Source organism: Oncorhynchus kisutch, linkage group LG25 (assembly GCF_002021735.2).
Source record: "Oncorhynchus kisutch isolate 150728-3 linkage group LG25, Okis_V2, whole genome shotgun sequence".
NCBI lineage: Eukaryota > Metazoa > Chordata > Actinopteri > Salmoniformes > Salmonidae > Oncorhynchus > Oncorhynchus kisutch.
Window position 1 is genome coordinate 34,860,905 of NC_034198.2, and position 12,661 is coordinate 34,873,565.

General features: G+C 40.7%; 1 protein-coding gene across 7 annotated transcripts in view; it reads right to left on the bottom strand.

Moving 5' to 3' along the window:
• The window catches only part of LOC109889435 (cytohesin-1), a 51,542-nt gene that overhangs the window by 14,088 nt on the left and 24,793 nt on the right, over nucleotides 1–12,661 (bottom strand). For 3 of the 7 annotated variants that reach the window (XM_020480858.2, XM_031805263.1, XM_031805266.1), the window contains exon 2: nucleotides 4,370–4,452. In XM_020480858.2, the coding sequence (XP_020336447.1) occupies nucleotides 4,370–4,452 (83 nt within the window). Of the gene's footprint in view, nucleotides 1–4,369; nucleotides 4,453–10,912; nucleotides 11,539–12,661 lie in introns of those variants that run through there. The other 4 variants (XM_020480862.2, XM_031805265.1, XM_031805267.1 and 1 more) reach the window with 4 other exon arrangements.

Sequence of the window (12,661 nt, forward strand, 5' to 3'; positions counted from 1 at the left end):
AACCTGCTCCAGAGCACTCAGGACCTTGGACTGGGGGGGGGGGGGGGGGGGTTCACCTTCCAACAGGACAACGACCCAAGCACACAGCCAAGACAAATGCAGCAGTGGCTTTGGGACAAGTCTCTGAATGTCCTTAAGTGACCCAGCCAGAGCCTGGAATTGAACATCTCTGGAGAGACCTGAAAATAGCTGTGCAGTAACACTCCCCATCCAACCTGACAGAGGTTGAGAGGATCTACAGAGAAGAATGGGAGAAACTCCCCAAATACAGGTGTGCCAAGCTTGTAGCGTCATACCCAAGACGACTCGAGGCTGTAATCGCTGCCAAAGGTGCTTCAACAAAGTACTGAGTAAAGGGTCTGAATACTTATGTAAATGTAATATTGCCGTTTTTTTATTTTATTTTATAAATTAAATCAAATGTGTTAACCAGATTTTGCTTTGTCATTATGGGGCATTGCGTGTAGATTGAGGGGAGAAAAAAACAATTTAATACATTTTAGAATAAGGCTAACGTAAAAAAATGTGGAAGAAGTCAATGGGTCTGAAAACTTTCCAAATGCGCTGTATATAGAGTACAAGTCAAAGGTTGACACCTACTCATTCAAGGGTTTTTCATTATTTTTACTATTTTCGACATTGTAGAATAGTTTAGACATCAAAACTATAAAATAACATGGAAACATGTAGTAACCAAAAAAGTGATTTATTTAACAAAATATCATTTATATTATAGATTCTTGCCTTGATGACAGCTTTGCACACTCTTGGAATTCTCTCAACCAGCTTCATGAGGTAGTCACCTGGAATGCATTTCAATTAACAGATGTGACTAAAAGTTAAATTGGTGGAATTTCTTTCCTTCGTAATGCTTTTGAGTCAATCAGTTGTGTTGGGACAAGGTATACAGTATATATCCCTATTTGGTAAAAGACCAAGTCCATATTATTTCAAAAACGGCTCAAATAAGCAAAGGAACGACAATTCATCATTACTTTAAGGCATGAAGGTCAGTCAATACAGAACATTTCAAGAACTTTGAAAGTTTCTTTATGTGCAGCCGCAAAAACCATCAAGCACTATGATGAAACTGGCCCTCATGAAGACCGCCACAGGAAAGGAAGACCCAGAGTTACCTCTGCTGCAGAGGATAAGTTCATTAAAAAGTTACCAGCCTCAGAAATTGCAGCCCAAATAAATGCTTCACCGAGTTCAAGTAACAGACACATCTCAACATCAACTGTTCAGAGGAGACTGCGTGAATCAGGCCTTCATGGTCTAATTGCTGCAAAGAAACCACTAACAGCCACCAATAAGAAGGAGACTTTCTTGGGCCAAGAAACACGAGCAATGGACATTAGACTGGTGGAAATCTGTCCTTTGGTCTGATGAGTGCAAATTAGATTTTTGGTTCCAACTGCCGTGTCTTTGAGACGCAGAGTAGGTGAATGGATGGTCTCCTCATGTGTGGTTCCCACCGTGAAACACGGAGGCGTGATGTGTGGGGGTGCTTTGCTGGTGACTGTCTGATTTATTTAGAATTCAAGGCACACTTAACCAGCATGGCTACCACAGCATTTTGCAGCCATCTGGTTTGCACTTAGTGGGACTATAATTTTTTTTTCAACAACCTCCAGGCTGTATAACGGCTATTTGACCAAGAAGGAGAGAAACGGAGTGCTGCATCAGATGCAGTGGTGTAAAGTATAGGTAAAAATACTTTAACCTCTCTGGGATATGTGGGAAGCTAGCGTCCCACCTCGCCAACAGCCAGTGAAATTGCAGGGCGCCAAATTCAAACAAATCTCATAATTAAAATTCCTCAAACATACAAGTACTATACACCATTTTAAAGATAACCTTCTTGTTAATCCAGCCACAGTGTCTGATGTTTTAAAAACTAAACGGCGAAAGCACACTGTGATTATGTTAGGTCAGCACCTAGCCACAGAAAACCATACAGCCATTTTCCAAAGAAGGAGAGGTGTCACAAAAGACAGAAATAGCGTTAAAATTAATCACTAACCTTTGATGATCTTCACCGGATGGCACTCCCAGGACTCCATGTTAGACAATGAATGTGTGTTTTGTTCGATAATGTTCATCTTAATGTCCAAAAACCTCATTTGAAATTGGTGCGTTATGTTCAGAAATGCATTGGTCTCAAACAAACATCCGGTGAAAGTGCAGAAAGCCACATCAAATTACAGAAATATTCATCATAAACATTGATCTAACATACAAGTGTTATACATACGATTATAGATAAACTTCTCCTTAATGCAACTGCTGTGTCAGATTTTAAAAAACTTTACAGTAAAAGCACACCATGCAATTATGTTAGGTCAGCACCTAGCCACAGAAAAACATACAGCCATTTTCAAACCAAGGAGAGGTGTCACAAAATTCAGATATAGCATTATAAATATTCACTTACCTTTGATGATCTTCATCGGAATGCACTCCCAGGAATCCCAGGTCCACAATAAATGTTTGTTTTGTTCGATAAAGTCCATAATTTATGTCCAAATACCTCCTTTTTGTTCACGCGTTTAGTTCACAAATCCAAATTCACAAGGGCAGGCACTTAGTCCAGACGAAAAGTCAAAACAGTTCCATTACAGTTCATAGAAACATGTCAAAACAATGTATAAAATCAATCTTGAGGATGTTTTTATCATAAATCTTCAATAATATTCCAACCGGACAATTCCTTTGTCTTTAGAAATGAAAGGGAACGCAGCTCGCACTCACGGCCGTGCTCGTGACCTAGCTCATGGCATTCTGCCAGACACCTGACTCAAACAGCTCTCATTTGCTCCCCCTTCACAGTAGAGGCCTGAAACAAGGTTCTAAAGACTGCTGACTAGCCGTAGGAAGTGAAATCTGACCCCATTTACACTGTATACAAACCTACAAATTTCCCACTTCCTGGTTGGATTTTCTCTCAGGCTTTTGCCTGCCATATGAGTTCTGTTACACTCACAGACATCATTCCAACAGCATACTAATTATTATATTATATGCATATTCTAGCTTCTGGGCCTGAGTAGCAGGCAGTTTACTCTGGGCACCTTATTTCAGCCAAGCTATTCAATACTGCCCCCCCAGTCCCAAAGAAGATAAACTACTACTTAAGTAGTACTATTTATATTGGACTGCTTTTACTTCACTACATTCCTAAAGAAAATGTTCTACTTTTTACTCCATACATTTTCCCTGACAACCAAAAGTACTCATTGCATTTTGAATGCTTAACAGGACAGGAAAATAGCCAAATTCACACACTTATCAAGAGAACACGTGGCCATCCCTACTGCCTCGGGTCAGGCGGACTCACTAAACACAAATGCATCATTTGTAAATAATGTTGGAGTGTTGGAGTGTGACACTGGCTATCCAGTCACACTTAATATAAAGTTTAATATAAATGTTTACATTAACTTTTGATACATGAGTATATTTAAAACCAAATACTTTTACTCAAGTGGTATTTTACTGGCTGACATGAGTAACTTTCTATTAAGGTATCTATACTTTTACTCAAGTATGACAATTGGGTACTTTTTCCACCACAAATCAGATGACCTGGCCTCCACAATCACCCGCTCTCAACCCAATTGAGATGGTATCGGATGAGTTGGAACACAGAGTGAAGGAAAAGCAGTCAACAAGTGCTCAGCATATGTTGGAACTCATTCAAGACTGTTGGAAAAGCATTCCCCATGAAGCTGGTTGAGAGGATGCCAAGAGTGTGCAAAGCTCGGCTACTTCGAAAAATAGAAAATATATTTTACATTTGTTAAACTTTTTTTGGTAACTACTTGATTCCATGTGTTATTTCATAGTCTATTTTCTGCATTGTAGAATAATAAATAAAAACCCTGGAATGAGTAACTGTGTCCAAACTTTTGACTGGTACTGTATGCACATACACACACAATCCCATTGTAGGATCGAATTCTTCCAGATCAGAGGGTAAATGCTGGGTATGGGGGAAGTGCAGTACTAGGCTAGACAGAAACACAGAAACACAGCCCTAGACAGAGCCTCATCTATCATGAAAGAGTGTAACGCTCTAGTGGACATAATGCATTCTCTTCCTTCTCCCCCTTTCTTCCTTCTCTTTGTCTCCCTCTCTCATGACTGGTTAGTGAAGAGGCATACTGTGCACTGCAGAAATTAGGGGTCAAGTGTAGGGGAGAAGGAGGTCCTAATTCTTTGGACATGCAGTTCTTGGATTTCACATTTCATTAAGCAATTGAAACCGCAGAGAGAGAAAGTTGACATTCCATAACAGAATCAGCTGCTTTGTATTTGGCAGTAATGGTTTGAAAGTGCCAGCGGTTTGCTACTCTGTGTGTGTTACCTGTATGTCCTGCAGTAGTTCTTGTTTCCTACGGCGGATGCTCTCCAACTCCTGTCTCTCCTCGGGACTCAGATCATCAGGTACTAAGAGGGGGGAGAGAGAGAGCGAGGGGGGAGGTGAGAATAACAGTGCTCTGGGTCACCATGGCAACATAGCCTAGATCAATCAAAATAATACCTCCCCAACACCCTCCTAGCCACTGACTGGGGTGACACACACACACACTACAAACCAGCCACATCCCTCTCTCTCCATCCCACCCTCTCCCCATCCCGCAAGCACTCACAAGACTAACCAAAACCTTCCAGACGCCCACACAGGCCTGAACAATATATGCAGTACAAAGATAAGAGAAAGAGAGAACCACATGTCTATCGGGGAGGAAGAAAGGACACACCCATTACACCATAGGGCAGCTGAAGTAGGCTGGAGCAGGGGACCAAACTATCAGCTCCCATTTTAACATTGAAGCTGAGAATAACATCACATCCGCGAGCACACACACTCCCAAAATCCATGTGATATTTCATCAGAGGAGGAAAGGAGGGGGGGGAATTTTTTTCTCCCTCGCTTCCCCCCTCCGCAGTGTTAGAGGCATCACTACAGACCCGGGTTTGATCCCAGGCTATATCACCACTGGCCGTGACAGGGAGTGGGGGGGGCTTTACTTGGCTCATCACATTCAAACCACTCCTTGTGGCTGGCCAGGTGGCTGCAGGCTGACTGCGGTCGTCAGTTGAACAGTGTTTCCTCAGGCACATTGGTGCAGCTGGCTTCCGGGTTAAGCAGGCAGGTGATAAGGAGTGCGATATGGCGGGTCATGTTTCAGAGGACACATGACTTGACCTTCGCCTCTCCTGAGCCCATTGGGGAGATGCAGCAATGACACAAGATCGTAACTGAAATTGGGAAAAGGGGGATAAAATACAACAAAAAAGTGGTCCAAAATAAATTCTGGCTTATGTGAGCATTAAAAAATGTCCATAATTTCAGCCCAAGCAGCGAACTGTCAACCATGGGGGGCAGAGTGACAGCCAGTGAGACAGAGAATGCAGGTAATGATTAACATTTACTTAAAAAGGAAATAGTTAGTCTTTCTAGTTAACCTTTCTATTTCACATTTTTTAAACCTATGGTAGATTGAATGTTCACTGATGATTCTTTTCATGGTTTTTCAGCCCTGGGGGCCAAAATAACAGCCAGCGAGGGAGAGGTGGAGGAGCTGAAGAGAGAGATCTCCAGAACATCAAATCAAAGTTTGTCATGTGCGCCGAATCCAACAGTGAAATGCTTACTTACAGGCTATAACCAATAGTACAAAAAAAGGTATTAGGTGAACAATAGGTAAGTAAAGAAATAAAAACAACAGTAAAAAACAGTAGCGATGCTATAAAGACACGGGTTAGTCAGGCTGATTAAGGTAGTATGTACATGTAGATATGGTTAAAGTGACTATGCATATATGATGAACAGAGAGCAGCAGTAGCGTAAAGAGGGGTTGGCAGGTGGTGGGACAATCCAGGCTAGTATTGGTTGTTTACCTCAGTTGAAAAGTAGAAAATGGCCCATTTCTAATCTTCTGGCAGTAGATTAGGGTTTCCAAAACTCGTAAAATAATCATTTATATTTTCAAAAGAATGCGAGTCTCATGTTCATATTTCACAACCTCCGTGGGCTTTTGGAGATGCCCATACACAATCAAGCAAAATAATCTACACAATCTCTGTCTCACGTCAGACATTTCTCAAACGTCAAATTTAGAAGTTGTTCCAAACGTCAAAGTTAGAAGTGTTTAAGGTTCAATTTAGGCATTAAATCCCAATTTTTAAAGGTTAGTGTTAAGTCTAGGCATTAACTCAGAATTCTTAAGGTTAGGCAATCACTCTGAACGGTTAAAGTAAAGATTAAGATTTGGGGTAGGCTTAAAGCAAAAATATGCTATTGCTAGACTCATAAATATAACCTTAGCATCTGCCTCTGATTCCAAACACCCATCCGCCATCCCTGTCCACAACGCAAAACCAAAAACTACTTGTAGCTAACGGCGTTCACTGTTGCCCCTAGTGGCCGGTTACCACATCCATCTCCCGACGTCCTCAGACTAGGGCTGGGCAATATGGCCAAAATATCATATGGCATTTTTAAGTATTTTATGTTTTTGATTAATAAAAGTTCTACATTTGCTTTATGAGTAGTGCGTGACCCTTGGGTGGCAACACATATATTCTAAATGATTTCAATGGGTCTTTCTCCATTCTGATTGTATTGAACAGTATAAAACAAATCAGCCTGAAAACAATGACCGGTAGAAACTACAGTAATTTTCATTATTGTTAGCAATGATTTAGAAATCCTTGTGAGTAAGTATTAGCTAGGATGCCACTTGTTGTTCGCCTATTGAAATTGGACTTCAGTTCAAGAAAATAAATAGCTAGCTAGCTACTTAACCCTGTTGTCCAAAGCTAATGTTATAAGCAGCCAGCTTGCTTCATCTGGCTAGTGACGCTCGACCGGACCGGGTTATGTGTTGTGAAGCTAGCCACAAGTGGAATTTGTGTTTTGCCTTCAAAATAAATTTAAAAAAAGTGTAATTGACAGTAATGCAAATGTATACAAATAGAATCATGCCATACTTTTATTTTGAAGGCTAACCGCAAAGTCCACTATTGTGGCTAGCTTCACATAGATGGTAACACCACCATTAATCAATTAAGAACAGTCTTATAAATTAGGGTTATTTTAGATGACACCTAGGTATATAGTTCTGTCTGCTACACCTCTCCCAACCTCCTCTTTCTTTATAATGCACACCATATGTGCATTGAAGTACTGATTGAACTTAATAATATTACAATTATATTTATAATGCATGTATTTATAACACCTGGATAACTAACTTTCAATAAAGCGTTTCACATTCTCCACTGGTTGAAATTAAGTATCTCATTGAAATACTATACCTATCCTGTGTCCTCAGATTAATGCAGATGTAGGGAGTTAGATATGCATAGGCAGTGTAGTTGTACTGTTTTTGTCTGTATATAGGAATTACAAATTAGCTTTTGCTTAAATCATGTTTATAGTCTATTGCATAGTTACAATGTGTAATCATTGATGTCCCAGGAGCAGGAGTGGTAAACACTGTTGAAGTGTATATCTGTAATACATACATGCAGTCATGGCATCATTCTAAGAATGGAGTTTGATACACCTGGTATTGGATATGACTGAAAAAGAATGTCTCAGAGATTCATACCTGAACAACACCTTTATTGCCAAGGAAGAGTACATGATCAGTGAATATATTCAATGTACAGGCTACACTGTGGGCATCTCATGCGTGGTAATAACTACAGTATATGTATATAGGACTTGCATCCTTGGCACAATAAAGTGATTATATTCCACTCAATCCATAGGCTTCATTAATGCCATTCAGACTTGAACTTGATACAACAACTATGATAGCTGAGGTTCATTGGTATGAATATTAGTTCAGAAACTAAAGTTTTAGGTTCCATACACAGATCAGCTACATAATGTAGCTAGGTACACATCCATAGGCATAGCTACTTTTATCATCCACTAAACAATAAGAAAATAAATAGTTGTACATTCAACGTGCAGTAAAAGCTTTAGCTTTAGCTTCTTTACATCCAGACGACAGCCTGGTTTGCTGGTTCTCAGGAGTCCCTAAAACATTAATCAACCTGAATTACAATGTCATACTCATGTCATAACATTAGCTAGCTAGCTGGCTAATGTTAGCTAGTCAGCTAACTTGCTAAATAGCAATTTTCGTACATTTACTTTATGACAAAAAAAATATGCACAATCGTTTGTCTCTACATTAACTAACATATTCTTCTCAATTGTACATTTTTTGCTTGACTCGTTATAACGTTATAATTCCTAACATTTGCTTCCACCGTAATGTTTTGTCAGCCATCTTTGCTGAAGAAAGTCACCAGGGACGGGTGGCTCGCGTCAAATTCGTCTCGATATGTATGATTGGTCATATAAAAAGCTTGGGACCCAAATGCATAATGAGCACTAACTCTCCCTTGCGGAGGTCTGGAGCAATGAAGCAGTGATGCTGGGTACCTCTAAGTCCCGCAGTGTAAGCTCGCAACTTTTAAAGGAGGAACTGCTGTACCACACCTCCTCGTGCCTTATTGCTATTATAAACTGGTTATCAACGTAATTAGAGCAGTAAAAATGTATATGTTGTGTCATACCCGTGGTATACGGTCTGATATACCACGGCTGTCAGCCAATCAGCATTCAGGGATCGAACCACCCAGTTTATAATCAGTGATAGATCAGCAAACAAAGAGATGACCTATACCACCTCCACTTATTTATACATAGAGGTTCAGTGAAACAAAATCACATTGGATTGATTAAGACAAGTCACAGGCGTTTGGTTGGGAGTAGGCCTAGGCTACTGAGCAACTGCAAGTGAAGAGCAAAATAATCCACTTGTTAAACTACACAACATCCTGGCTAAATGTTCTGATCAGTGTAAATAAATGAGCCAACTAGACAAGATGATCATGAGCAGCACTCACCTCAGCTAACATTTCCAAAGCCTAATTCTGGCCCAACCAATATCCAAACGGAGATTCAGTGGAAAGAAAAATCTAATATTGATTGAGCATGTCCCCATGCTTATCTCAAAGCAGCATGAAATGGTGCAGAAATAGTCAGTGGTGGAAAAAGTACCAAATTGTCGTACTTGAGTAAAAGTAAAGATACCTTAAAAGAAAATTACTCGAGTAAAAGTCAACCAGTAAAATACTACTGGAGTGAAAGTATTTGGTTAAGTATATTTAAGTATCAAAAGTAAAAGTATAAATCATTTCAAATTCCTTATGTAACCGATGTGAAATAGCTAGCTTGTTAGCGGTGGTGCGCGCTAATAGCGTTTCAATCGGTGACATCACTCACTCTGAGACCTTGACGTAGTGGTTCCCCTTGCTCTGCAAGGGCCGCAGCTTTTGTGGAGCGATGGGTAACGATGCTTCGTGGGTGTCAGTTGTCTATGTGTGCAGAGGGTCCCTGGTTCGAGCCCGGGTAGGGGCGAGGGGACGGACGAAAGCTAAACTGTTACACTTATATTAAGCAACCTAGACAGCACGATTTTCTTGTTTATTTACGGACAGTCAGACATAATTTACAAACAAAGCATTTGTGTTTAGTGAGTCTGCCAGATCAGAGGCAGTAGGGATAACCAGGGATGTTCTCCTGATAAGTGCGTGAATTAGAAAATGTGTGTCCTGCTAAGCATTCAAAATGTAAGGAGTACTTTTGGGTGTCAGGGAAAATGTAAGGAGTAAAAAGTACACTATTTTCTTTCGGAATGTAGTGGAATAAAAGTTGTCAAAAATATGAATAGTTAAATACTTAAGTATTTTTACCTAATTACTCTACACCACTGGAAATATTGCTTTAAATATATTCAAAATTGGATGACTTTCAGTAAGCAATAATTTGATGCCTTCAATTGCATTAGCCTACTTTATTCCAATATGTTGTCATTCAGTAATATCTATTCCCACAGTAATCCTCTATGGATCCATCAAGTTGTGGTTAAGAAAACAGTGCATTTGGTGAAGAGATGGGTGAAGTGACATGCCTCCTAAAGTGTAGAACTGCCAGGAGGATAGTAGTAACTAACGGGTGCTGCCTAGCAACCATCAAGAGCTTAAGAGTGTAGTGCGTGCCAATGCTGCCTCAGCATTACGGCTACATTTCATACTAAGCCGTAGGCAGGAATTTACGTCAATCATGACTAGGTCGTGCATGGCTTTGTTGCCAGCAATACCTTTCATATATAAAAGAAAGCAGACACAAAGAAGATGGGATGCTAAAGTTGGCGGAAAAATGTGGTGAAAGGTGTATCTGTGACAACACCATGAATGCTGTAATGGGTTAACTAGTGCTGTAATCAATGGGTTAACTAGTGCTGTAATCAATGGGTTAACTAGTGCTGTAATCAATGGGTTAACTAGTGCTGTAATCAATGGGTTAACTAGTGCTGTAATCAATGGGTTAACTAGTGCTGTAATGGTAAAGAGTCTATGTTAAGGCCACTTGGAGTCTAAATGGCTCCTCTTACTTCTATCAATAAACACATTTAAAACAACGAAGAATCATCTTTTGTATTGTGGATATTTTACCAATCAGCATTGACCTGATACATTTGTTAAAACTAGCTAACAGTATATGACATCAGTTCAATGTTTCTGGTGGGTATTGAGAAGGCTTGGGAGGGATAGTTTGGTTACATTGTGTAGTCTTGTCCACCCAAACAGACACACGCATGCACTGTTCTGCCCATGAACTGATAAGAGCATGCAGTTACTGTTGCATCTCTCAATCAGACCTTAACACACACACACACATTGCGTTATCAGCTGATACAGCATGTACTATATTTTTGCTGTGTGTTTCCTGATGTCAAGAGGTGGCTGTTTCCTAGCAGTGTGACGATAATATGAGCGGGAAAAGGGGTAGACACACAGCGTGTAGTGTTCCTACCTGAGCGAGTTTGTCTCTCCCAGTCCTTCCACTGTTACCAGTATAACACAGGTCCAGAACACTTGCTTCACCCTTTAGTCCATCTACCAGTCTCCACAGAGCCCACTCACACACACAGTCTCCAGTCTTGTCTACTGTACCTGTAGAATGAATTTCCCAGGTCCAGTACCAGACACTTCTCACCCAGTCCAGCCCAGAAAAACTCCAGCTCAAAAAAATAAAGTCCAGTCTTTGTCTAATCCAGTCTGGCAGTAGTAGTCTCTCAATAATATAGTCCAGACTTCTCTCCCAGTACAGCAGACCAGTCTGGTTCTTCTGCCCCAGTGCAACCCACCAGTACCCCAGTCCAGACAAGCAGTATAACCCAGACAATCCCAGTCCCTCTGAGCCCTCCAATCCCGTGGTGGAATACTAAAATAAACCAACACTGCCCCCTCTCCCCTGCAACCAGGGAGACTGTCCTTAACCCTTAATTACCTGCCAAGCTTACCATCTGTCTTTCACATCACTACTACAAACTTGTAATGAGAGAGCGAGCAAGGTAACAGGCTAGCTGCTCCACCACACCACAGAGGGTGTGAGGAAGAGCACGAGAGAGCAAGTGTGTGAACCAGGAGTGTTCAGCTCAATCACTCTACAATTTGTTGAGAAATCACTGACCTGACAGGGGGGGGGAACCCTCCCCCGCAACTCCTCCCTCTTTCCCTCCAAGCATTATACACAGTCTCCACCCCGTGGACTCTCACACATAGCCCTAGGTATGTGTACTCATGACTGTAGGACTGTACACCAATGACCTCCAGCACTGAATATGATCTCTGACTTAATGATAAACAAACCATTATGCAACAAGGGGCACTCTGTCCAATTATTTCACTTTTCTTTTTTTAAATCAGGCAACATAAACAACTTGTCCTCTAAGAGATGCTACAGTACATAAACCTCAGTGAGTATTACTCAATGTGTGCTTCCGGGTTGGACTGCTGCGAGTCCATTAGCTACAGTTTCAGTTACTGATACTAAGTTGATGCAAAGAACCTCTGGACAGACCTGATCCCAGTTTCCCAAAAGCATCAACTTCTTAAGGCTAGTGGGCAGTATTTTGACATCCGGATTAAAAGCATGCCCAAAGTAAACTGCATGTTACTCAGGTCCAGAAGCCAGGATATGCATATAATTGGTAGATTTGGATAGAGAACACTCTAAAGTTTCTAAAACTGTTACGATAATGTCTGTGAGTATAACAGAACTGATTTGGCAGGCAAAACACAGAGGACAATCCATCCAGGGGGCTAAAAATTGTGGTCATTGGATTGTCTGATACTTTTCTATGGGAAACCCAATTTATTAGGATCCAAATTGCAGTTCCTATGGCTTCCACTAGATGTCAACAGTCTTTAGAAATTGTTCGATGTTTTTCTTTTGAGAAATGAAGAAGTAGACCTATTCTTTCCATTTGTCACTCAGAAGGACTCTAGTCTTTTGGTGCGTGTGAACAGGAGTGCGCTCCTCGTTGTTTTTCTTTGGTATTGGAAACAGATTATTCCATTTTAAATTGTATCGATTATTTACATTTTAGGGTACCTGAGGTTGGATTAGAAACATTGTTTGAAATGTTTGGACCAAGTTTACATGTAACTTATTAGATACTTTGTAGGCATGTTGTGTGAGTTGGAACCGGTGTATTTCTGAATCAAACGCGCCAAATAAATGGACATTTTGGGACATAAAGAAGGACTTTATCGAACA